Source organism: Balaenoptera borealis (genome assembly GCF_965194805.1).
Source record: "Balaenoptera borealis genome assembly, chromosome: X".
Lineage (NCBI taxonomy): Eukaryota > Metazoa > Chordata > Mammalia > Artiodactyla > Balaenopteridae > Balaenoptera > Balaenoptera borealis.
The window spans coordinates 383956-409946 of NC_138881.1; the positions used below are offsets into that span (position 1 = coordinate 383956).

The 25991-nt window shown below is 50.3% G+C and overlaps 1 protein-coding gene and 1 long non-coding RNA gene across 8 annotated transcripts in view; one reads left to right on the forward strand and one right to left on the reverse strand.

Annotated features, from left to right (window-relative positions):
• The first annotated feature begins 26 nt into the window (after window positions 1–26).
• Window positions 27–25326, forward strand: LOC309619965. 4 transcript variants are annotated; one of them, XR_014239299.1, is made up of 7 exons: window positions 27–192; window positions 11895–12124; window positions 19825–19981; window positions 21699–22794; window positions 23061–23222; window positions 23633–24797; window positions 24931–25326. It is a non-coding gene; the product is annotated as an uncharacterized lncRNA (long non-coding RNA). The 4 variants fall into 4 exon arrangements; XR_014239298.1 differs by having other exon boundaries at window positions 21688–23222; XR_014239300.1 differs by having other exon boundaries at window positions 62–192; window positions 11924–12124; window positions 21699–23222.
• Window positions 24811–25991, reverse strand: part of PPP2R3B (protein phosphatase 2 regulatory subunit B''beta) — a 66995-nt gene continuing 65814 nt past the window's right edge. For all 4 annotated transcript variants that reach the window (XM_082375713.1, XM_082375715.1, XM_082375712.1 and 1 more), the window contains one exon: window positions 24811–25566. In XM_082375713.1, the coding sequence (XP_082231839.1) occupies window positions 25416–25566 (151 nt within the window). In that variant the 3' untranslated portion in view covers window positions 24811–25415. The remainder of the gene's footprint in view (window positions 25567–25991) is intronic.

Below are 25991 nucleotides of genomic sequence, written 5' to 3' on the forward strand. Positions count from 1 at the left end.
ACGGGGCGGGGCCTCGGAGGCATGCTCCCGTGCAGGCTGCCCATTGGCCGTCCGGGTCACGTGCTCTCCGCCGCCTGATTGGTGCGCGCGGTCTGGGCCGGGGGGCCGGTCTGGGCCGGGGGGCGGGTCTGGGCCGCCGCAGTGTGGGGGTACGCTTCTCTCTGCCGCGGATGCTCGAGGCGACCTCCCAAGGCACGTAGTGCCGGAGCAGGGCCAGGCCGGGCACCCAACCCGGTGGGCGCTCCCCCACGCTCGCCACCTCCCCGCGCCTCGGTCAGGCCTCCGCGCACGTTCGGGGTCCGGTCCTGGGGATCATTTCCGTTCTCCGGAACCCCGAACTCTGCATTGGTGGATCCGAGTGTGGCTCCAGGGGTCCTAGACCCTGCCTTGGTGGGGGTCCGAGGGTGGCCCCGAGAGTCCCAAACGCTGCCTTAATGGTCCGAGTGCAGCCCTGGGGTCCCAGGTCCTGCCTTAGGGCTCTGAGTGTGTCACAGGAGTCCCAGATCCTGCCTTGGGGGTTCAAGTGCATTTCTGAGGGTCCTAGACCCTACCCTAGGCGTACGAGTGCGGACCCGGGTCCTAGACCCTGCCTCAGGGGGAGTCTGAGTGCAGCCCTGAGGGCCCGGAACTCTGCCTTAGGGGTCCCGGTGCAGCCTGGGTTTCAGACCATGCCTTGGGGGGGGGGGGTCCCGGATCCTACCTTAGGGGTCCGAGTGCGGCCCCGGGGGTCCTAGACCCTGCCTTGGCGATCCAGTCCCATCCCTGGAGGTCCCGGACTTTACCTTGGGGTCTGGAGTCTGGACTGGGCGGGTATTGCAAACACTGCTTGGGGGTTTCAAATCCAGTCCGGGGATCTGAAGTTTATGGTGCTAGCTTGACTGGCCCTGGGGGTCCAGGCGAGTCGCGGTGGATCCTAAACTCTGCCTTGGGCCTGTGTGTCTGGCCCAGAGGTCACAAACTTGGCCTTGGAGTCTCCTGTCTGGCCCTGCGGGGATGAAGTTAGCGTTGGTAGCTCGAGTGTGGGAATGCAGCCCTGGGGCCCAAGACCCTGCCTTGCGGGGGAGGGGGGAGCGGGTCCTAGTGGGACTCCAGTGGTCACGAACCCTGCTTTGGGGGTCCCATCCTATCCCTGGAGGTCTCGAACCCTGTCTTGGGGGTTCCACTCCATCCTTGGGGATCCCAGACCCTGCCTTACGGGATCTGAGTGCAACTCCGGGAGTCCCCAGCCTTGCCTTGCAGGCCCAAGTCTGTGACAGTGCATTCCCAGGCTCTGCTTTGGGGGGTTGGAGTGCCGCCCTTTGGGTCCCAGACCCTGCCATGGGAGTCCAAGCCCATCCCCAGGGGCCCCTGACTTTGCCATGAGTGTCCAATGCTGTCCTCCTTCAGGGGTCCCAAATGCTGGTCGGGGCTTCCCAGTAGGACAAGGTGGTGTTCCAAAGTCTGCGATGGTAGCCTGAGTGCAGCATTGAGGGTGTGAGTCATGCTAGGTTCTCAGGCCCTGCCCTGAGGGTCCGAATCCGGCTGGCAGATGGAGCTTGGTTCATGATAGCAGAGTCCACGGCATCACAGAAAGTGGGAGGCGGGCTGATTCCAAAGGAGCACCCTTCCCATTCAGACTGTAATCAGTCATATCCTCTTGGCAAAACTTTAAAATGGCATCGTGTTGAGAGCGTCACAAGGAATCCCAGCCGTCTCTAGGGGGTTCTTGTTTTTACAGGAGAACGGTTTCAATTGGAATGTTCCTTCGTAAGTATCTGCAGAAAGCCATGGCCTGCCTGATGTTTCAGGAGACGATGTTCAGCTGCATCATGTAACAAAGAGAAGGCGGGAGACCCCAGAGGAACGTGGAGACGTGTGGCCTGAAACGGGGTTGCAGACACAATTTCCATTTAGGAATGGGTGTAGAGGGTGAAAAGGGACCTTTGAGGCCAGGACCTGTCATGTACACAGCCTGGCAAGTGTGATCAGACTGTGCAGAATTACAAGTTTAAATTGAGATGGAGATTATCAGCCGTAAAGAAAACGGGTGAAGTCTTAGAATCTCGACCCAGGGTTGCCAGTGGAGCCCCGGACAGGTGGTCATTCCTGGGGGCCATTTCCCTGTGGATAGAACGAGAGGCGGAATTAAAACTCCCAACAGGGAAATCACGAATGTGTAAGTTCTGGTGGCTGGTCCTTTTGTGGCTAGTCTCCCTGCCCTCCTCCATCACACGGCGGGAGACAGCCAGGAGGCCCAAGGAATGTCGTAGACCGGGTCCTGTTAAAACCTCGAGCTCCTTTGTCCCAGCACGGGTGCGTCCGTCCGGAGGGCTGGCTCTGGTGCTGGGGTGGTTCAGGGCTGCATGGGGAGGGCGGCTGGCTGCTCCGGTCCTGCCACGCTGCCTGGCGGGAGATGCGGAGAGGTCACCTCGTTCCAAGCCCTCCTGCACGGCCTTACCTGGGGGGTGGAAGGCCCGGAGCTCCTGTTTGCTGAGCACTCGGTCGGAGGGAAGCGCTGGTCCCCTCCTGCACACAGACCTCTCCGGCTCTTCTCTGCTTTGTGACTTGTCTCTGTGCTGCCCTGGCGTCGTCACCAGGCTGTCCCCCAGAGCCTGCCTTCTCCGGGGTTTCCAGGGGTGTGTGGGGGGAGAGTTAACACACTCGATCATGAGGTAACGCAGTTGTTTACTGCTTTACTATTGATCGCATGTCATATGGCTGCTGCCAGAGGGTAGATGGTTTCCCCCTGAGTACACTGGGAACCCTAAAACCTTACCGAGATGAAAATCCAGGCCTCTGCGGAGACGACTCGGCAGACAGTCGTAGAACATCTACCGTTCATGGTACACGGCGTAGATGTTGGTGTGACGGTGATGATGAGGCTGTGGGAGGAGCTGGGAAACCAGGTGGAAAGAAGTGACCGTTGCCTGGTGTCGTCGTGTGATGGCGGGTTCCCAAAGGTGCACCGAGAGCCAGAGGGCTGGAGACGCAGTGTAGACTGCAGCTTGGCGTGGAACGTATTCCATTGCCTTGATTCTCTCCTACCAGTGATTTGGAGATGCATCGTTGATTTAATAACTTTTTACCACCCTTCCGCCCCCCCCCAAAAAAAACAGACAAGCCCCAGCCATTACAGATTTGCTTGCGGGGTGAGAAGTCTCTGATTCACGGACGATCGTGCACTTAGAATCAGGAGAGCTGGTGGGTCACCTCTCCCCCTTCACAGCCGTGGGAAACGATGACTTTGATGTGGTGCCTCTGTCCCCATGGTTGTTGCCAGTTTCTTTTCAGTGGCTCCCTTTTTGTAACTTGCTTCCCTCTACTGGCAAGAGGTGTTAAGAAGTCTAATGGTAGGCTGTGCACTTAACATCCCCAGGGTTTGGGGGTGTCCGCACCTTTGGGAGAGATGTTGTGAGTGAGTCGGGGTGGCAGTGTCATTACATGGCTTACAGCTTCAAGGGCTGCATTTAGCAACTTGACTTTTCTTGTACCTTAGATGAAGGTCTGGCCAAATTGTCATGAAATCAGAGTCTGTCTCAAAAGGCGGTGGCCCTGAGAATGTGTGTAAACGCTCCTTATTAGGGATTTTGTCAGGATAACGATCTGCTCAATTTATATACATTCGTTCCTTGGGCTTGAAAATGCATTTTCCCTCCATGGAAAGAAAGTGACATATTTGTGTAGATAATTAGAAGGTGCAGAAAAGAACCCAGAAGGAAATAAAGATCACCTACAATATGACCATACAGAGATAACTATTGTTAAGATTTTGGTATGTATTCTTCCAGTTTTTTTAATGTACATCTACACACAGGTTTGTGGATTCCTATAGTATATATTGTTTTATAAAATTTTTAACTTAAAATGTATCCTGCATATACTTTCAGTACATAGAGTAGCCCTGTGTGTTGACTGCGTAGAATGTGGTTCAGTGGATATTTCATCGTTTACTTCATCCCTCGTGTTAGCTGGGCTTACGTGGTGCCTGGGGGTGTGGCCGCCGTGTGCTGGGATTGCCCTTCTCTCCTCGCCCCTCATGCATTGCGCGTGAAAATAAGCGGCAGCCCGACTCTAATCTGGATAGTTGTACTGGGCAAATCACTGAAATGTAGAGGAGTTTCTCATTTGGGCATTAAGCATGAGTGATTGAGAACCTTTTTAATTGAAGTATAATTGATTTACAATGTTTCAGATATACAGCAAAGTGATTCATTTATATATATATATATATTCTTTTTCAGATTCTTTTCCATTATAGGTTATTACAAGATATTGAATATAGTTCCCTGTGCTCTACAGTAGGTCCTTGTTGGTTGTCTATTTTATATATAGTAGTGTGTATATGTTAATCCCAAACTCCTAATTTATCGCTCCCCCATCCCCTTTCCCCTTTGGTAACCACAGGTTTGTTTTCTATGTCTGGAGTCTATTTCTGTTTCTTAAATAAGTTCATTTGTATCTTTTTTTTTTTAGATTCCATATGTAAGTGACATCATATGGTATTTGTCTTTTTCTGTCTGTCTTCACTTAGTATGATAATTTTTAGGTCCACCCATGTTGCTGCAAATGGCATGATTTCATTCTTTTTTATGGCTGAGTACTATTCCATTGTATATATGTACCACATCTTCTTTATCCACTCCTCTGTCAATGGATATTTAGGTTGTTTCCATGTCTTGGCTATTGTAAATAGAGCTGCTATGAACATTGGGGTGCATGTATCTTTTATTTTTTATTTATTTTTTTAATTTTTTATTTCTTAAAATGTCCAGATTTTTTAGTATTGAAATAATGTGACAATTTTTGAAATTAATGGATTTAAGGAGAAAATTCATATACTAATTGCTATTCATGTTTACGATGTTGGTAAGCCATTTAATAGAACTCAACATTATTATTGACTTAAGCATTTATAAAATATGAAGAGTTGCATTTTCTGTAATATGATAGAACATCTGTCTCACTCTAAAAGTCTTTATTGTGTTTACTGGGGAAACACTAGGGCCACCTCATTAAAGCCAAAATCAAGATAAAAATGTAGACTAGCACATATTACTATTTTTAGTATATTATCTAAAATAATTACATAAGAAAAATATTTAAAGCAAATGGTTAAAATTACTGTTGTTTAAATATATTGTACTGCAGACATTCAAGAATATCAACTAAAAACTGCTTTAACCTCTAGGAAAATTCAGTAGGGCACATGGAAACAATAATGTTGAGAAATTTTATATATGCATATTATAAAAGTGTGTGTGTTTGTGTGTTTGAAGATAAGATTTAATAAGAGAACTTCATTTACCATGCAAGAGATATGTAAAGTTTCTGAGAGAAAAAACTTAACAAGGAATGTGAAATATGTACAGATATGAATAAAACTTTACAGTGTTTCAAAAGTACACAAAAGAGAACTTGAACAAATAGACTAATGTGGGGATAATTCTACAGAATTCTAATAAAGGACATATAACTGTACTGTAGACTACGGGGCCAAACATAAAACAAGTATGTGATTGGTTCCTGGTATTACTTCTTGTACTGTCGAAGGACAAAAAGAGGTGCTTCACAGGTGAGGTTTGGAAATAGGCTGAAAGAATCATGGAAGGTAGTAGCAAAAAATATTCCACTAATTATTAAATATTCCACATGTGTCTTTTAAAATTAGACTTTTTATATTTTCCAGATATATGTCCAGGAGAGGGATTGCTGGGTCATATAATAATTCTATTTTTAGTTTTCTGAGGAACCTCCATCCTGTTCTCCGTAGTGGCTGCATCAATTTACATTCCCATCCACAGTGTAGGAGGGTTCCCTTTTCTCCACACCCTCTCCAGCATTTGTCATTTGTAGACTTTTTGATGATGCCCATTCTGACCGGTGTGAGGTGGTACCTCATTGTGGGTTTTATTTGCATTTCTCTGATAATTAGCGATGTTGAGCATGGTTTCATGTGCCTGTCGGCCGTCTGTGTGTGCTCTTCGGAGACATGTGTTTGTGTGGAAATATGCCTGCCTTTCTCTTGGGTAAATACCGGGAGTGGAGTGGCTGAGGTATATGGTAGGTACGCGTCTGACGCTTTACAAACCCACCAAACTGTTTTCCCAGCTGGTCCGTGTTTCACACTCGCATCAGTGGTGTCTGCGTCCCGGTGGCCCTGCGTCCTCTCCAGCCGCTGTGGGCCTTTGGGGTGGTTGTGAAGCGGCATTTCCCTGTGGCCTCAGTCTCCGTTCCCTCATGTCTGTTGATGTGCAGCGTCCTGCCATGGCTGATTTTCCCATCTGTATGTGTTCGCTGAGGAATCTGTTGAGATCATCTCTGGGCCTTTTTTTGTTGAATTGTTTGTTTTCTTCTGGTTGAGTTTTGAGACGTCTTTATAAAGACCTTTACCAGGATTGTGCTTTGCAGGTATTTTCTACCAGATCCTGGCTTGTCTGTTCACTCTCCTAAGTGTCCTCCACAGAACAGAGGTTTGAATTGTGATCAGTTGTTTCTTTTGTGGATTACATTTTTTGGTGATGGATCTAGATCGCAAAATTCTTTCCTCCAGAAGTTTTATGGTTTTACATCTCAGCGTTGGGGCCATGACCCATTTTGTGTTAATTTTTGCCTAAGGTGAAAGATGTAGGTCAGATTATTCTTTCTGCATTGAGTTGCCCGTGCAGTTTTGTGAGAAGCAGTTGACTGCGTTTCTGTCCATCAGTTTCTGGACTCCATTCTTTTCCATCCGTGGGACCCTCCTTCACAAACACCACGCTGTCTTTGTTACTGTCACTTTATGAGTGAGTCCTCCAGCTTTGTCTTTTTTTTTTTCAAAATTGTTTTGCCTCTTCTGGTTCCTTTCTCTTTCCATATAAATTTTAGAATTAGGTTGTTAATATACACAGAAAATTGTGGTGAGATTTTGATTGGGATTGCATGGGATTTACAGATCACTTTGGGAAGAATGAACATCTCAACAATATTCTTTCTTCCAGTCCATGAACACGGTATATCTCACTGTTTCCTTTTTTCCCCAGTGTTTTTAATCGTGGTATAATATACATAACATAAAATTTACCGTCATAACTATCCTTAACTGTACGCTTCAGTGGTATTAAATACATTTATAATGTGTAACCATCATCATTAACCATCTCCATAACTCTTTTCATCTTGTAAAACTGAAACTCCACATCCATTAAATAATAACTCACCATTGCCCCCCCACCAGCCCCTGGTAACCAGCATTCTACTTTCTATCTCTATGATTATTCTGAGGACCTGGAATCATATATTATTTGTCTTTTTGTGACTGGCTTATGTCCCTTAGTATAATGTCCTCAAGGTTCACTCATGTCATAGCATATTGCAGGATTTTCTTCCTTTTTAAGGCAGAATAATATTCTGTGGTATGAATAACCTACACTTTGCTTATCCATTCATCTGTCAATGGACACTGTGTTGCTTTCAGGTTAGCTATTGTGAATAAGGTTGCGATGAGCATGGGTGTACAAATATCCCTTCCAGACCTTGCTTTCAACTCTTCTGGGTATATACGTAGAGGAAGAATTGCTGGATCATATGTTTGTCTTAATGCCAATGCCACGCTGTTTTGATTACTGTAGCTTTGTGGTAAGTTTCAAAATCAGGAAGTGTGAGTCCTTCAGCTTTGTTTTTCTTTTTCAAGATAGCTTTAGCTATTTGGGGTCCCTTGAAATTCCATGTGAAGTTTAGGATGAGTTTTTTTATCTGTGCAGAAAACATCATTGGGATTTTGATAGGGATTTTGTTGAATCTGTAGGTCACTTTGGGCAATATTGACATTTTAACAATATTAAGTCTTTCAGTCCATGAACATAGATTGTGTTTCATTTATTTGTCTTCTTTAATTTCTTTCAGCAATGTTTTGTCATTTTCTTTGTAAAAGTCTTTCTCCTCCTTGATTAATTCCCAAGGATTTTATTCTTTTTTGATGTTATTGTAAATAGAATTATTTTTGTAATTTCCTTATCAGATTGCTATTGTTTGTGTATAGAAATGTAACTGATTTTTGTATTGACTTTGTATCCTTCTACTTTGCTGAATTTATTAGTTCCAACAGTTTTTTTGTGGAATCTTTAGGGTTTTCTACATGTAAAATCCTATCATCTACAAACAGATAATTTTACTTCTTTCTTTCCAATTTGGATGCCTTTTTCTTGCCTCCTTGCTCTGGCTAGGACTTGCAGTACTCTGTTTAGGTTTCCTTTTTTTTTTTTTTTTTAATTAATTTATTTTTGGCTGCATTGGGTCTTCATTGCTGTGCATGGACTTTTCTCTAGTTGCGGCAAGTGGGGGCTACTCTTCATGGCGGCGTGCAGGCATCTCATTGTGGTGGCTTCTCCTGTTGTGGAGCACAGGCTCTAGGCACGTGGGCTTCAGTAGTTGTGGCAGACGGGCTCAGTAGTTGTGGCTCGCGGTCTCTACAGCGCAGGCTCAGTACTTGTGGCTCATGGGCATAGTTGCTCTGTGGCATGTGGGATCTTCCCGGACCAGGGCTCGAACCCATGTCCCCTGCATTGGCAGGGGAATTCTTAACCGCTGCGCAACCAGGGAAGTCCAGTACTCTGTTGAATAGAGGTGGCAAAAGTGGACATCCTTGTCTTATTCCTGATCTTAGAGGAGAAGTTTTCAGTCTTTCACTGCTGAGTTTAATCTACTGTGGTTTTTCATATTTGGCTTTTATTGTGTTGAGGTAGTTTCCTTCTATTCCTAGTTTTTTTTTTTTCTAATCATGAAAAGGTGTTGAATTTTGTTGAGTGCTTTTTCTGCATCGATTGAGATGATCATGTGGTTTTGTCCCTTAATTCTGTTGTTGTGGTATCTTATTTTGATTTTGCATGTTGAACCATCTTTGTAATCCAGGAATAAATCTCACTTGGTCATGGTGTATAATTCTTTTAATATGTTGCTGAATTTGATGTACTAGTATTTTTGCATCAGTGTTCATAAGAGATATTCATCTGTAGTTTCCTTTTCTTGTAGTGTCTTTGAGTTTGGAATCATGGTAATGCTGGCTTCATAGAATGAGTTAGGAAGTGTTGCTTCTTCTTATACGTTTGGAGAAGTTTGAGAAGGATTGGTATTAGTTCTTTAAGTATTTGGTAGAATTCACTAGTCAAGCCACCAGATCCAGTGCTTTTCTTTGGGGAGATTTTTGATTACTGATTGCATCTCCTATTAGTTATAGTGCTATTCAGATTTTCTACTTCTTTGTGACTTACTCTTGGTAGGTTTTGTGTTTCTAGGATTTTTCCATTTCATCTAGTTATTCCATTTGTTGGTGTACAATTATCCTTAGTACTGTCTTAGAATCCTTTTTTTTTTTCTGTAGAATTGGTAGTAATGTTCCCACTTTCATAATTCTGATTTTAGTAATTTGAGTCTTCATGCTGTTTTCCTTAGTCCACCTACCTTTAGGTTTGTCAACTCTGTTGATCTATTTGAAGAACCAACTTTTAGTTTCATTGATTTTTCTTCTATTGTTTTTCTCTTGTCTATTTTATTAATCTCTGCTCTAATCTTTATTATTTCCTTCTTTTTGCTAGCTCTGGATTTCATTTTTTCTTGGTAATTCCTTAACTTATAAAGTGATGTTGCTGACTTGAGATCTTTCTGGTTTTTTAGTGAAAGCATTTACAGCTATAAATTTCTCCTTAGCACTACTTTCCCTGCATCTCATAAGTGTCGGTATCTTATGTGTTCATTTTAATTCATCTCTAAATATTTTCTAATTTCCCTTGTGATTTCTTCTTTGATCCATTGATTATTTAAATGTGTGTTGTTTAATTTCCACAGTTTTGTGAATTTTCTGGTTTTCCTTCTGTTACTGATTTCTCACTTTATCCCTCATTGTCAGAGAAGATAACTTTGTATGATAGCTATCTTTTTCAATCTATGGAGACTTAATTTGTGGCCTAACATATGGTATATCCTGGAAAATGTCCCTTGTGCACATAAGTGGAAGGTGTGTGCTGTTGTTTTGGGCTAGTGAGTTCAGTATTTGCCTGTTAACCTAGTTGGTTTGTTGTGTTCATTTCCCTTTTCATCACTTATATTCTGTCTGGTCGTCCCATTCCCGAGAAGAGGGTATTGAAGCCACAAACTATTTCTGTAGAACACTGTCTGTTTCCCCTTTCAATTCCATTAACATGGTATATCTCATTGTTTCTTAAGATGTTACTTGATTTTTTCATCAAAGTCTTGTAGTTTTCAGCCCACAGATCCTATACCTATTTTGTTAGAATGATACCTAAGAATTTACTTTTTAGGGTGCTCTTCTAAATGGTGCTGTTTTTTAAGTTTCAGTTTCCAGTTTTTCATTGCTTGTTTATAGAAATATGCCTGATTTCTTTATACTGACTGACCTTGTATCCTGCAGCCTTGCTAAATTCAGTTTTGAGTGTGAGGAGGCTTTTTGGTTACATTCTTTGGGATGTTCTGCATAGCCCATCATGTCATCAGCAAATAGAGGTGACTTTATTTGTTCTTTCCCAGTCTTATTGGGCCTTTCATTTCCTTCTCTCCCTTGCACTGACTAGGACTCTGGGACACAGTGGAGTAGGAGCAGACATCCCTGCCCTGTTCTTGGCCCAGTGCACGTGCGGTGTGGACCTACATCCCCTCCTGGGTAAGAAGGAGACTGGTGCCTGCAGTGCTCGCTGGTGCTCAAGGGCGGCCCTGCCAGCCACATGGAGCAACTTTTACCTTTGGCCTCAACTTGTCCTGTTAGCATCTCAGGAGTGGGTTAAAACTGAGAGCTACAAAAGGCATTTTCTGCAGTATTATGTATAACAGCAGTAAATGTCCCAAGGGGGAGTGGTGGTTACCTGAGTTACGTTACATCCAGGGCTGGGGAGGCAGGTAGCAGCAGACAAGTTGTTGAAGAACTTCAAGATGTTTTATTTGAAATCATTTCAGACTCACAGAAAAGTTGCAAAATTAGTAGAAAGAGTGAGCTTATACCCTTCCCCCCGATTCCTCACGTTAGTTATCATACACACGTGCATCATTTTAACGTGTGTGTGTGTGTGTGTGTGTGTGTGTACACTTGTCGTTTTATTTTCCTGAAGACACTTGGGAGCATGCAGCTGAGGTGAGGTCCCTTCCGAGTACTTGAGTCAGCGGCGCTTCCTTCAGGCAAGATCAGGGGCCTGTCGCAATGAGGTTTTTGGCGGCAGGGAGCCACCTGGGCTCAGCGCTGTAGCCCGTGGACATTGACCACAGTCTGCGGGGCAGGCCACAGTCCTGTCGGGCAGCTGTGTCCACATGTGACCCCTGGTTTCTGCTGTCGCGACCATACCCCCAGGTTGCACCATCTCCAGGCATGACCCCTGGGTTCCACCATGACCCCGGGTTCCGCCATGATTCCAGGGTCTGTGGCCCCGTGAGGCTGCGGTGGTCTCAACCCCTCCTGCCAACCCCCTAGGCTGTGCCCTCCCCGGAAGCGCAGGGAGAGCGGTTCCCTGCCTATGTTTTGTGGTCTCACTCATCCCACAGGACTTCTGTCCCTGGTCGCTGGCCTGAGTTCCCTGTCTCCATCCTGGGTCCTGACGGGTGGGGTGATGGGTGCCCTGTAACCCTGCAGACAGGGTTGGGGGACAGGTCTCCACCCCTCCAGGCACGCACGCGGGCCTCCCTGGACGCTGGTGGTTCATGGCCATGGTGGCAGGTCAAGGACCCCGGCTGTCAGGCTGTGGCAGGGACACGGGTGGGGAAGCCCCCATGGAGGCTGGAGGCTGTGATCTCCCCTCAGGGCCCAGGGAGGATCGGAAAGCCTGGCTGAGGCCCCGCCTGCAGACCGTGTCCCCTCCCCCGACCCCAGGTGGGGTGTTCGGTCCCCTGTCCCCAGAGCCAGTGTCTCGTCACGTGTACCTAATCGTTCACATTCACAGGTGTGCTCACCGCTGCCTGTCGCCCCCAGGCCACGTGGGTCGAGTCCTATGAGGAGGTCGGAGTCGCCCTGCTGGACCTCATCAGCCGGTCCAGGGCTGCCGCTGAGAAGGGGAGCCTCGCACGGGGGCTTCCTGACGTCCTTCACACTCGGGTCCTGAGCCGCGCTCTCCTGCCCAGTCGGGCTCCAAGAGACCAGGCGGGCTCGGACCTCTTCGAGGGGCTGGCTTAGGTAAGGGGCTGGCTTGTTTTCTGGGCAACGTTATCTGGTATCTCAGAGGGAAGGGGGACTGTGTCCACCCAGGGAAAGAGACGTCCACGCCCTGACCCCAGGGCCTCAGGACGTGACCTCATTTGGAAGTAGGGCCTGGTCGTGTAAGTAGGTGAGACGGGGGCCTTAGGGTGGCCCCAGTCCTGTGTGACTGCGTCCTTACAAGATGAGCAGAGACACAGACACGGAGGGGAAGCCACATGAAGATGAAGGCAGAGACGGGAGGGATGCGGCCACGAGCCCAGGGACGCCTGGAGCGCCCAGAAGCTGGAAGAGGCAGGAAGGACCCTCCCCTGGAGCCTCCGCACTTTCCAGCGAGACAGCTACCATGAGTGGGCCTGAACTGAAGGCAGCACCGTGGCCCTGACCAGTCTGTCTTGCCCGCGTGGCGCCCTGGGGAGCGGCTCTCACAGGACGCGGAGACGTCCTGGACGTTGCTTCACAATGTCACAGGACGTTGGCTTCACATGAGACCGTAGGATGCTGTCCTGTGAACAGGCCCATCTCACCCTTCCTCCTGGGCTCTGGTCTCACGGGGGACTGGACACCGTGTGGGGCTGGGCTTTCAGCCTCTGCACAGGACCCCTGGGTGTTGCTTAAAAGTGCAGGTTACACCCCAAGAATGACGGAAGGTGAAATTCTCACCTGTCTCTGTGGATCTGACTGCTCCAGGGGCCTCGTGTGAGTGGGGTCACACAGGCTTTGTCCTTTTGTGTCTGGCTTACGTCACTGAGCACAGTGCCCTCAGGGTCAGCCACGCTGAAGCCTGTGTGAGAAGTCCCTTCCTTTTTAGGCTGAATAACATTCCTTTGTGTGGATGGACCATGTTTTGGTTTTCTGTTCACCCATCAATGGACACAGGTAGTATGTACATTAATTCCTCATGTCTCATAATATTCAGGGACTAACTCGCTCAGTGCAGCCCCAACTCGGATGGGCCACCTCCTTTTTCCTCACGGGGTCCCGACGCCCGGTCAAGTGGGTTCATTCTAGCCAGACTCGGCATCAGGAGGGGTTTTGGCACCCCGCATTGGGTCTTGTGCTTTTTTTTTTTAAAACATCTTTATTGGTGTATAATTGCTTTACAATGGTGTGTCAGTTTCTGCTGTACAACAAAGTGAATCAGGTATACATATACATATATCCCCGTATCTCCTCCCTCTTGCGTCTCCCTCCCACCCTCCCTATCCCACCCCTCTAGGTGGTCACAGAGCACCGAGCTCATCTCCCTGTGCTATGCGGCTGCTTCCCACTAGCTATCTGTTTTACATTTGGTGGAGTATATATGTCCATGCCACTCTCTCACTTCGTCCCAGCTTACCCTTCCCCCTCCCCGTGTCCTCAAGTCCATTTTCTATGTTTGTGTCTTTATTCCTGTCCTGCCCTTAGGTTCTTCAGAACCATTTTCTTTTTTTCAGATTCCATATATATGTGTTACCATATGGTGTTTGTTTTTCTCTTTCTAACTTCATTCTGTGTGACAGACTCTAGGTCCATCCAGCTCACTACAAATAACTCAATTTCGTTCCTTTTTATGGCTGAGTAATATTCCATTGTGTATCTGTGCCACATCTTCTTTATCCATTCATCTGTCGATGGACACTTAGGTTGCTTCCATGTCCTGGCTATTGTAAATAGAGCTGCTAATGGACACTGCAATGGTACATGACTCTTTTGGAATTATGGTTTTCTCAGGGTATGCGCCCAGGAGTGGGATGTCTGGGTCATATGGTAGTTCTATTTTTAGTTTTTTAAGGAACCTCCATCCTGCTCTCCATAGTGGCTGTATCAATTTACATTCCCACCAACAGTGCAAGAGGGTTCCCTTTTCTCCACACCCTCTCCAGCATTTGTTGTTTGTAGATTTTCTGATGATGCCCTTTCTAACTGGTGTGAGGTGATACCTCATTGTAGTTTTGATTTGCATTTCTCTAATAATTAGTGATGCTGAGCAGCTTTTCATGTGCTTCTTGCCCATCTGTATGTCTTCTTTGGAGAAATGTGTATTTAGATCTTCTGCCCATTTTTGGATGGGGTTGTTTGTTTTTTTAATATTGAGCTGCATGAGCTGTTTATAGATTTTGGAGATTAATCCTTTGTCCGTTGATTCGTTTGCAAATATTTTCTCCCCTTCTGAGGGTTGTCTTTTCATCTTGTTTGTAGTTTCCTTTGCTTTGTACTTTTAAGTTTCATTAGGTCCCATTTGTTTGTTTTTATTTCCATTACTCTAGGAGGTGGACCAAAAAAGATCTTGCTGTGATTTATGTCAAAGAGTGTTCTTCCCATGTTTTCTTCTAGGAGTGTTATACTGTCTGGTCTTACATTTAGGTCTCCAATCCATTTTGAGTTTATTTTTGTGTATGAGTGTTCTAATTTCATTCTTTTACATGTAGCTGTCCAGTTTTCCCAGCACCACTTATTGAAGAGACTGTCTTTTCTCCATTGTATATCCTTGCCTCCTTTGTCATAGATTAGTTGACCATAGGTGCGTGGGTTTATCTCTGGGCTTTCTATCCTGTTCCATTGATCCATATTTCTGGTTTTGTGCCAGTACCATATTGTCTTGATTACTGTAGCTTTGTAGTATAGTCTGAAGTCAGGGAGTCTGATTCCTCCAGCTCCGTTTTTTTCCTTCAAGACTCAGCTTTGGTTGTTCAGGGTGTCTTGTGTCTCCATACAAATTTTAAGATTTTTTGTTCCAGTTCTGTAAAAAATGCCATTGATAATTTGATAGGGATTGCATTGAATCTGTAGATTGCTTTGGGTAGTATAATCATTTTCACAATATTGATTCTTCCAATCCAAGGACATGGTATATCTCTCCATCTGTTGGTAACATCTTTAATTTCTTTCATCACTGTCTTATAGCTTTTTGCATACAGGTCTTTTGTCTCCCTAGGTAGGTTTATTCCTAGGTATTTTATTCTTTTTGTTGCAGTGGTAAATGGAAGTGTTTCCTTAAATTCTCTTTCAGATTTTTCATCATTAGTGTATAGGAATGCAAGAGATTTCTGTGCATTAATTTTGTATCCTGCAACTTTACCAAATTCATTGATTAGCTCTTGTAGTTTTCTAGTGGCATCTTTAGGATTCTCTGTGTGTACTATCATGTCATCCGCAAACAGTGACAGTTATACTTCTTCTTTTCCAATTTGTATTCCTTTTATTTCTTTTTCTTCTCTGACTGCCGTGGCTAGGACTTCCAAAACTATGTTGAATAATAGTGGTGAGAGTGGACATCCTTGTCTTGTTCCTGATCTTAGAGGAAATGCTGTCAGTTTTTCACCATTGAGAATGATGTTTGCTGTGGGTTTGTCGTATATGGCCTTTATTATGTTGAGGTAGGTTCCTCTCTGCCCACATTCTGGAGAGTTTTATCAAAAATGGGTGTTGAATTTTGTCAAAAGCTTTTTCTGCATCTGTTGAGATGATCATATGGTTTTTATTCTTCAATTTGTTAATATGGTGTATCACATTGATTGATTTGTGTATATTGAAGAATCTTTGCATCCCTGGGATGAATCCCACTTGATCATAGTGTATGATCCTATTAATGTGTTGTTGGATTCTGTTTGCTAGTATTTTGTTGAGGATTTTTCATCTATATTTATCAGTGATATTGGTCTGTAATTTTCTTTTTTTGTAGCATCTTTGTCTGGTTTTGGTATCAGGGTGATGGTGGCCTCATAGAATGAGTTTGGGAGTGTTCCTTCCTCTGCAATTTTTTGGAAGAGTTTGAGAAGGATGGGTGTTAGCTCTTCTCTAAATGTTTGATAGAATTCACCTGTGAAGCCATCTGGTCCTGGCCTTTTGTTTGTTGGAAGATTTTTAATCACAGTTTCAATTTCATTACTTTTGATTGGTCTGTTCACATTTTCTGTTTCTTCCTGGTTCAGTCTTGGAAGGTTATACCTTTCTAAGAATTTGTCCATTTCTTCCAGGTTGTCCATTTTATTGGCATAGAGTTGCTTGTAGTAGTCCCTTAGGATGCTTTGTATTTCTGCCGTGTCTGTTGTAACTTCTCCTTTTTCATTTCTAATTTTATTGATTTGAGTCCTCTCCTTTTTCTTGATGAGTCTGGCTAACGGTTTATCAATTTTGTTTATCTTCTCAAAGAACCAGCTTTTAGTTTTATTGATCTTTGCTGTTGTTCTCTTTGTTTCTCTTTCATTTATTTCTGCTCTGATATTTCTGATTTCTTTCCTTCTGCTAACTTTCGGTTTTCTTTGTTCTTCTTTCTCTAGTTCCTTTAGGTGTAAGGTTAGATTGTTTACTTGAGATTTTTCTTGTTTCTTGAGGTAGGATCGTATTGCTATAAACTTCCCCCTTAGAACTGCTTTTGCTGCATCCCATAGGTTTTGGATCATCGTGTTTTCATTGTCATTTGTCTTTAGGTATTTTTTGATTTCCTCTTTGATTTCTTCAGTGATCTCTTGGTTATTTAGTAACGTATTGTTTAACCTCCATGTGCTTGTGTTTTTTACGTTTTTTTCCCCTGTAATTGATTTCTAATCTCATAGCGTTGTGGTCGGAAAAGATGCGTGATATGATTTCAATTTTCTTAAATTTAGTGAGGCTTGATTTGTGACCCAAGATGTGATCTGTCCTGGAGAATGTTCCGTGCACCCTTGAGAAGAAAGTGTAATCTGCTGTTTTTGGATGGAATGTCCTATAAATATCAATTAAATCTATTTGGTCTATTGTGTCATTTAAAGCTTGTGTTTCCTTATTAATTTTCTGTTTGGATGATCTGTCCATTGGTGTAAGTGAGGTGTTAAAGTCCCCACTATTATTGTGTTACTGTCGATTTCCTCTTTTATAGCTGTTAGCAGTTGCCTTATGTATTGAGGTGCTCCCATGTTGGGTGCGTATATATTTATAATTGTTATACCTTCTTCTTGGGTTGATCCCTTGATCATTATGTAGTGTCCTTCCTTGTCTCTTGTAACATGCTTTATTTTAAAGCCTATATTATCTGATACGAGTATTGCTACTCCAGCTCTCTTTTGATTTCAATTCGCATGGAATATCTTTTTCCATCCCCTCACTTTCAGTCTGTATGTGTCCTTAGGTCTGAAGTGAGTCTCTTGTAGACAGCATATATATGGGTCTTGTTTTTGTATCCATTCAGCGAGCCTGTGTCTTTTGGTTGGAGCATTTAATCCGTTCATGTTTAAGGTAATTATCAATATGTATATTCCTATTACCATTTTCTTAATTGTTTTGGGTTTGTTTTTGTAGGTCCTTTTCTTCTCTTGTGTTTCTCATTTGTTGTAGAGCTGGTTTGGTGGTGCTGAATTCTCTTAGCTTTTGCTTGTCTGTAAAGCTTTTGATTTCTCCATCGAATCTGAATGAGATCCTTGCTGGGTAGAGTAATCTTGGTTGTAGATTTTTCTCTTTCATCACTTTAAATGTGTCATGCCACTCCCTTCTGGCTTGCAGAGTTTCTGCTGAGAAATCAGCTGTTAACCTTATGGGAGTTCCCTTGTATGTTATTTGTCGTTTTTCCCTTGCTGCTTTCAATAATTTTTCTTTGTCTTTAATTTTTGCCACTTTGCTTACTATGTGTCTCGGCGTGTTTCTCCTTGGGTTTATCCTGTATGGGACTCGCTGCACTTCCTGGACTTGGGTGGCTATTTCCTTTCCCATGTTAGGGACGTTTTCAACTATAATCTCTTCAAATATTTTCTCGGGTCCTTTCTCTCTCTCTTCTCCTTCTGGGACCCCTTTAATGCGAATGTTGTTGCGTTTAATGTTGTCCCAGAGGTCTCTTAGGCTGTCTTCATTTCTTTTCATTCTTTTTTCTCTATTCTGTTCTGCAGCAGTGAATTCCACCATTCTGTTTTCCAGGTCACTTATCCATTCTTCTGTCTCAGTTATTCTGCTATTGATTCCTTCTAGTGTAGTTTTCATTTCAGTTATTGTATTGTTCATCTCTGTTTGTTTGTTCTTTAATTCTTCTGGGTCTTTGTTAAACATTTCTTGCATCTTCTCGATCTTTGCCTCCATTCTTTTTCCGAGGTCCTGGATCACCTTCACTATCATTATTCTGAAATCTTTCTCTGGAAGGTTGCCTATCTCCACTTCATTTAGTTGTTTTTCTGGGGTTTTATCTTGTTCCTTCATCTGGTACATAGCCCTCTGCCTTTTCATCTTGTACACAGCCCTCTGCCTTTTCATCTTGTCTGTCTTTCTGTGAATGTGGTTTTCGTTCCACAGGCTGCAGGATTGTAGTTCTTCTTGCTTCTGCGGTCTGCCCTCTGGTGGATGAGGCTCTCTAAGAGGCTTGTGCAAGTTTCCTGATGGGAGGGACTGGTGGTGGGTAGAGCTGGGTGTTGCTCTGGTGGACAGTGCTCAGTAAAACTTTAATCCACTTGTCTGCTGGTGGGTGGGGCTAGGTTCCCTCCCTGTTGGTTGTTTGGCCTGAGGTGACCCAGCACTCGAGCCTACCAGGGTCTTTGGTGGGGCTAATGGTGGACTCTGGGAGGGCTCACGCCAAGGAGTACTTCCCAGAACTTCTGTTCCCAGTGTCCTTGTCCTCATGGTGAGCCACAGCCACCCCCTGCCTCTGCATGAGACCCTCCAACACTAGCAGTTGTGTCTGGTTCAGTCTGCTATGGGGTCTCTGCTCCTTCCCCTGGGTCCTGATGTGCACACTACTTTGTGTGTGCCCTCCAAGAGTGGAGTCTCTGTTTCCCCTAGTTCTGTCAAAGTCCTGCAATCAAGTCCCAGTAGACTTCAAAGTCTGATTCTCTAGGAATTCCTCCTCCTGTTGCTGGACCCCCAGGTTGGGAAGCCTGACGTGGGGCTCAGAACCTTCACTCCAGTGGGTGGACTTCTGTGGTATAAGTGTTCTCCAGTTTGTGAGTCACCCACCCAGCAGGTATGGGATTTGATTTGATTCTATTGTGATTGCGCCCCTCCTACCATCTCACTGCGGCCTCTCCTTTGTCTTTGGATGTGGGGTATCTTTTTTGGTGAGTTCCAGTGTCTTCCTGTCAATGATTGTTCAGCAGTTAGTTGTGATTCTGGTGCTCTCGCAAGAGGGGTTGAGTGCACATCCTTCTACTCCGCCATCTTGAACCAATCTCCTGGATTGCCTTTTATTTTGAGTTTTACTTTCGGGACGGGTTCTTCTCTGTTTTCAACCTCTGACCCCCCGGGGGCTTTTCTACAAGAGGTGAGGACACAGTCTCACCGGTTTTTTCTCCACCTTCCTTTGCTGGGTTTTCCATGCCCCCCGGAGGCCGCCTGCACGTGGCTCAGTTCAGCTCTGGTCAGAGTGGCCGTGTAGCCTCACCGTGGCCCCCTTGCTGCCCGGGGGCCCCACCCTCCCCACGGAAGGCGCGTCCCCTGTTGAGGGCCTGGCACAGTGGCCATGGCTTGGACCCTCTGCTGAGGGTGCATCTCGCCCCGAGGACGAGGCTCGGGGTCCAGCCTCCCCAGTGGGTGTTGGACGCGCCTCCGCGCTGGGCCAAGGCCGGGCCCGAGGGGCGGGGGGTGCTGAGGGCACCACAGGCACAGTTAGTCTGGGGTCCAGGCAGTGCGGCTGGGCCACGGGTGGCTGTCCCCACTCTGTGACTTTCAGTTTTGGAACACAGTGGCCACCAGTGTGTGCTTAAAGTGTTGCCGTGGTAACCATCCCTTTCTGCAACTCCCAGCATTGCCACCACTTTGGTGACACCTTCGAGGAGACGGTGACCAGGACGAACATAACTGCGGGCTCTGAAACGCCCCATCCCTGCTCTTCTGCCGCAGCAGGAAGCCTGGAAGGTCTGACGGTGCCCCGCGGCCACCCAGCCGGGGCGTGAAGTCACGGTGAGTCGCCAGGGCCTGAGGACGGCGGGGACACGCTGGGGTCACCTGCTGCCTCCTTAGAAATCACCCGCCCTGGTCTGCAGTGTGTCCTCGGCTGCGCATGGGCACGGGGAATCCTGGTGTCCTGTCCTGTCGGGCAGTGGTTACAGCAGACGGGCCGGCTGTAACATCAGACGTTTGTCTCTTGTCTTGGAGGCTGGACTCTGAGACCAGGGTGCCAGCGGGTCAGGTTCTGGAGAGGCCTCTTCTGGGCCGGGTCATAGGCGGCCCCTTCTGTGTCCTCACAGGGCAGAGGGGAAGCTCTGTCCTGAGTCTTACGAGGACTCTGACCCATCATGGGACCGCAAGCGTGTGACATCATTAACCCTGATCACCTCCCAAGGCCTCACCTCCTAATCCTGTCCCACCGGGGGGTTAGGGCCTCCACATGTGGATTTGGGGGGACATGCACACTGAGTCCATCCCATGTGGCTTATGAAGTCAGCCCCACCTTAGGGACGTTGGCCTTTGTGTCCTGTCCCTGAGGACAGGAGGGGGGGATGGGAGGAAACGGCCCCGGTGTGTCATTGGGATATGTGACAGGTCGGGGGTGGCACATGGAAGGGGGGGTCTCGCCCTGTTGCCCAGGCTGGGGAGTAACCTGTGGTTCTGTGTTGGGCTGGACTGTCCCCGGGGTGGGGGGCGGCTTTCCCAGCTGAGCCCGGGACCTTCCTGCCGTCTGCAGGAACCCCAGGGCGTCTCAGGGGCCGGGTGAGGGCAGCACTTACCTACAGGTGCTTCTGCATCTGCCGGGGACAGGCGTCCCTCACCCCGGGGCGTCTGGGCAGTTCCTGCAGCTGCCTGCTCTCTGGTCAGGCGGCAGACTGTCCCCTCCGTAGACCCGCCCACTTGGGCATCCCCGCACACCCGACCTTGGCTCATCCTTACACAGGGTACGAGGGAGGGCCCCGTGCGTGAGCTTCGTGTTGAGTGTGGGGACTTGTGCTGCCGACGGTGACGCGGGGAGGGGTCTCCCCGTCCCTCGGGGTGGGCATCTATCTGTCCTCTGTCTCATCTGAGCTGTCACGTTGTCATGACGGCATGCGAGCGAGGTTGGTTTTCTGATTCTTCGTCTTCGTGGAAGAGTTGACCCCAGAATCGTGGCGTCCGGGGTATGGCGAGCGGCTGTCTCACCCTGGGTTGTGTTTTCTCGTGTGTTTCCCTCGCCAACACCCCTGCCTTCACATCGGGGGTTACTCACAAGTGTCGGCAGATTCTCTGATGAGCCCGCCTTGAATCGGGGCCAACCTGGTCTCGGTCCCGAAAGCGTGTCGGGGGAGGCGGTGCTGCTCTTCTCGCCTCATCCACTCGTCTGGGCTCGGTGCTGTGTCCGAGCCCTGGAAGGGACGGCCTGCAGCCCCCGGGCCTCAGGCTTTCCGCTGCTGCCGCGGATTCTCCCCCCTTGGGGGTTGACCCCCTGCCCCTCGCGCGCTGCGGCAGTTTCTCAGGAAGGGCCGGGACGGAGCCCCTCTCGGAGCGTGAGCGCTGGGCGGGCGTTCCCGGCCGGCACGGGTCCTTCCGGACCCAGGGCTGCGCACAGGCCAGGTGCCCAGCTTCCCCTGGACAGCCGTCGGACGCCCTTTACCCTCCCCGTCCTGCAGGGACGTGGCGACCAGCCTCCCCTTTTCTGCAGTTTCTGAGATCGTCACACGCAGGTTTCACGTTAGGTTTCCTGCAGTTTGCTCCTGGGCGGGAACGGCCTCGTTTCTTCCTCGTTGTGGAGCAGCCCGAGACGTCCAGACGATCCCCAAATTCCAGGAACCGAGTGTCCAACGTTGGCGGCCACGTCGGGCTCCACACGTGCCCCACACGTGCCCTTCTTTCTTGGTAATGAATCGTGAGCGTCTCCCCTGGTCAGCGGGTTTCCATCCGGTCGTCGTGCTGAAAGGCTGTGAGGGTGTCCGTGGACCGGAGGTGACGTGGCCGGTGCGAGTGTAGCTGGATGTAGGCAGACCCTGCCCCCAGCATCTCGGCCGTGGATCAGTGGCCTCCATGCGTGTGTGTTGCTGTGGTTCTGTGCCCCCCCCAGCCCCGTGAGTGTCCCCAGCCTCAAGGGTCCCCGTTCACCTGCACTGCATCAGCCTGTGGGTCACCCTTCCCTCGACCACACGCCTGTTTCCCGGGACCCTGTCATTATTTTGCCTCTGGGGGAGGCGAAGGTGGGGAGGCTCTTCCGGATTCTTCTCTGGATTGTCTTGAACCTGGGTCACCTGGGGAGGGGGCTCTGCCCTGCTGTCTTGGTTGACAACCTGATCCAGACACCGGCCCACTCCCCTGAAGTATGGGGGCCGGGGGAGGCCCCAGGCAGGTCTGGGGTCCGAACCCCTGCGGCTCGGCTCAGACCTGGGTCACAGGCCTGTGGGTGTGGCCACGGTGCACAGAAGTTTTCCAGCCTCTGTTGGGGGTGAGGAGCCCCACACCCTTCCCCTGGAAGGAAAGGGGGTGTCAAGGCCACGATGGCTTCTCTTGGTAAAACATGCAGATACGGATCCTCAGAGCCGGGACACCACCTCCTCCCACCCCTGCAGGTTCACCCGGACCCTGGCATATTGGGTGCCCCCAGACCGCCCACCCCTGCACATGGGAGGGCCCCCGACCCTGCACTGGGAAGGTCTCTCAGACCCCTGCACATGGGAGGTGCCCCCTGACACCCCCACGCGTCCTTGGACACATACGGCCTGGGCAGCGACCCCACGGAGTGCATTTGCGTCCCCTGCTACTCCACGGGCTGCTGGCTCACAGCCTGGTGCTTACGCCACCCACCGGGTGCACAGGTACGCTTAGGCCCCGCCCCTCTGCCTGAGCCCCGCCCACTTCTCTGAGCTCCGGTTCCCCCATCAGAGCTCTTCCAAGTCCTGAGCCCCGCCCACCTCTGGCCCCGCCCTAGCAGTCCCGCCCCTCCTCTGGACCCACCCCGTCTCGAAGCCTCACCCCTCCACCTGAGCCCCGCCCACTTCTCTGAGCTCTAAGTCCTGAGCCCCGCCCACACTGGCCCCGCCCTCTAGGCCCATCCCTGCATACGCCCCGCCCTCTCCCTGAGCCCCGCCTCCAGGGATGGGCAGGCCTTCGCCTTCCCGGAGGCCCGAGGCCCCGGAGCCCCAGGTGAAGGACGGAAGGACAGAGGAGGACCATAGCCGCCAGCGCGTCCCCAGCCTCGGCGTCCTGCTCCTGCTCGCCCAGTTCCGCCGGATCCTGGCAGAGCGTGAGTGCCCGGCCCGCGCTGTGGTGAGGAGGGCCGGGGGGATTCCCGCGGGGCAGGGCGCTCCCCCGCCCCCGAGCCTCCGTGTCCCCGCACGGCGTCCTCGCGGCTGTGAGCGTGGGGTGGGGGCACAGGTGAGCTCCTGGGGGGTCCCCTCCCCCGTCCCCGTCCCCATCCAGGCACCCTGTTGCTGCAGGCTCGCCCACTTGTGGGACTTCATCCCCGAGGGCGTGCAGGCCTTGGGGGAGGGGGGCGCGGAGCCTGTCGACAACCCGTTGCCGCCCCCAAGGGGTCTGTGGGGAGGTGGGGGGGGCGGGGGGTGAGAGGCGGGCGTCCTCGGAACAGGGAGTGGCCTGGGGGGGGAAGCAGCAGCCCTGCTGTGCCACCGCGGCTGACCGCTCCTGCCACTGCAGAGCTGCCCGCGGGGACGAGCTCCACCTGGACGCCCTGGCCGGCATCTCCGTGGTCGGCGGGGAACCCAGAACCGTCTGCAAATCCCCAGTCCAGCAGGTGAGGCGTCCCCTGTGCTGTGGGTAATGGGGGGCAGCGAGGGAGCAGGTGGGACTCTGCAGCCGCTGGGGTCTCCCAGGTGAGACCTGAGCCCAGCGTGGGGATGGGAGGGGCCCCTGTGCAGTCAGCACCGGGGATCCAGGCCCTGGTCCCAGTGACCCGGGGCCACCGTGTGCACCATCACCCGCGGCTGGCTGGTTGTCAGGTGGCCCAGGCCCCACTGAGCCACCCCAGGTGCTCTGATACCCCAGGTGTAGACTGGGGCTCGCTCGGGCGCCTCAGGCGTGCGCCCAGGCCCGCATGGCTCAGGCCACTGGGTCGGGGGCGCCCTGGGGTCCTGGCGTCCCTCCTGACTCCGGGCTGGGGCAGTGCTGCCGGAGCCCCGGTGAGTGTGGGCCTGGGACGGCCCTTTAGGAGCAGAGGTGCCCCCCTCCGAGGCACCTTGCGCAGACCCCGCATGGTCAGTGCACCAGTCCGGGGGGGCTCTGCCCTGTGTGGTCCCACGTGGTCTGGCTCTGCGGGGGGCCGGCTCCTCCTCTCGCTGCCGGCCCTGCCGTGGGCGCGTCTTCTGTCCACTGCCGCGGGCCCAGCTGCAGGGTGGACGGACTCATTCCCTGAGGTCTGCTCAGTGCCCAGACCTTAGACGACCTGTCCCTGGCCTGGGCAGGGGGACGCTCGTCGGCCACCTCCCCCTGGACACGCGGGGCCGCGCCCTCCCCTCAAGTCTCAGGTTGGTGCCGACTCAGCCGTGCCGGACCCGGGGGTGGCCCGAGCAGCATGGAGGGTGGGCGTCGGGGCCTCCCTGTGGTGTCTGCGGGGAAGGCTCGCGCCCCGTCACGCACAGATCAGAAGTGACCGCGGGCGACAGCGGCCACCCGGGCCCACCGTGGCCAGAGGGTCAGGCTGCAAGTGCCCCGGGGCCCAGGGCCTGGGACCTGCGCCCCCGGCTCCTTGCCCTGAGGGCCTCCACACCCTGCGGTCTCCCCGCACTGACACCACCGTCTGCCCCACGTCCCTCTGTGACCTGCATTCGGAATCCCCGGCCGCTGTGTCCGTTTTTGTCCCAAGGTGAGCCTGGGGCTGAAAATCCTTAATTTCTTTATTTGAAAATACAAACGTGATCTCATAAAACGTTTTTAAACTGCTCTGCACAGCAAATAAAGCTCAACTTTACATATTCTGTACATTTACACAAAAACAGTAAAAGATGATATGCTGACGTGGGCGCTCCCTCTGGGGGAGAAGCTGCGGCCAGGACAGTGGCCCCTGCGGGGGCACCCGCGGGACGGAGGCGCCGGGGCTCCTGGAATGTTCCTGACGACCACACCCCGCCCCGAAGTCAGCGCACCTCCACGACCACAGGCAGATCTCCTGGGTGGCGCCTGGGAGCCGCTCAGCCAGACGAGGTGAACCGTTGGCCAGGCAACGCGAGTCTGCAAACACCTACACTTGGAAGCTGGACAGTGCGTCCTCGCCGCCAGGCCGGGCTGCGGCTCTCGCACGCGCGGCAGCTCCTCCGGGGCGGGTGGGGCCCCCCTCAGTGACCGTCTCTGGCCAGCTTCTGTGCTGAATAAATAAGAACGTCTCTCCATACAAACGCACTTCACTTTCTGTAAAAGAGCTCCACGAGCACACCGTTCTGTTCCCGAGGCAGAGGCCGCGTTCACGCCCCGCGGAGGCCACAGGTCACGAGCGCGGCAGGTCGTCATCCCCGCACTCGTACTCATACAGCTCGACGGCGCCCAGGCCGGTTGGCACCTCGAAGAAGGGCCTCTGGGCCCGTGGAGACCGCAGCGCGCCCAGCTTCTGGTCCACGGGGCTGAGCTCCGCCTCGTACCTGCAGGGAGGGGCTTGGTGAGGACACGGGTGGGCGCGCCCCCCACCTGTGCTCCCCCACGGCCGGAGGCGCTGCTGGCAGACCCCCGATGCGGGAGCGCAGGACCGCCACGCCGACGGCCTCCTTGCTGAGTCCTGCCCGCGGGGAAAACAGGCACGTCCCCCACCCAAACTCCTCCCGAGGGCGGGAGGAGGCACCCTCACTGTTGCAGGAGGCCGTGACCCCGACTCCAGGATGGTTGCCAGGAGGCCCGCGTGACCCCGGTGCCACAGCAGGGCACAGTGTCACAAGAAACTGCAAGCGATCGCTGCAGCAGAATCCGAGAACAAACGAGAAGGCCCGTGTACCGTGACCAGGTTTGTCACGGGAAGGCAAAGCCGGTTCAACCACGAGAACCACACTGTGTCTGTGTCGGCAGACGACCG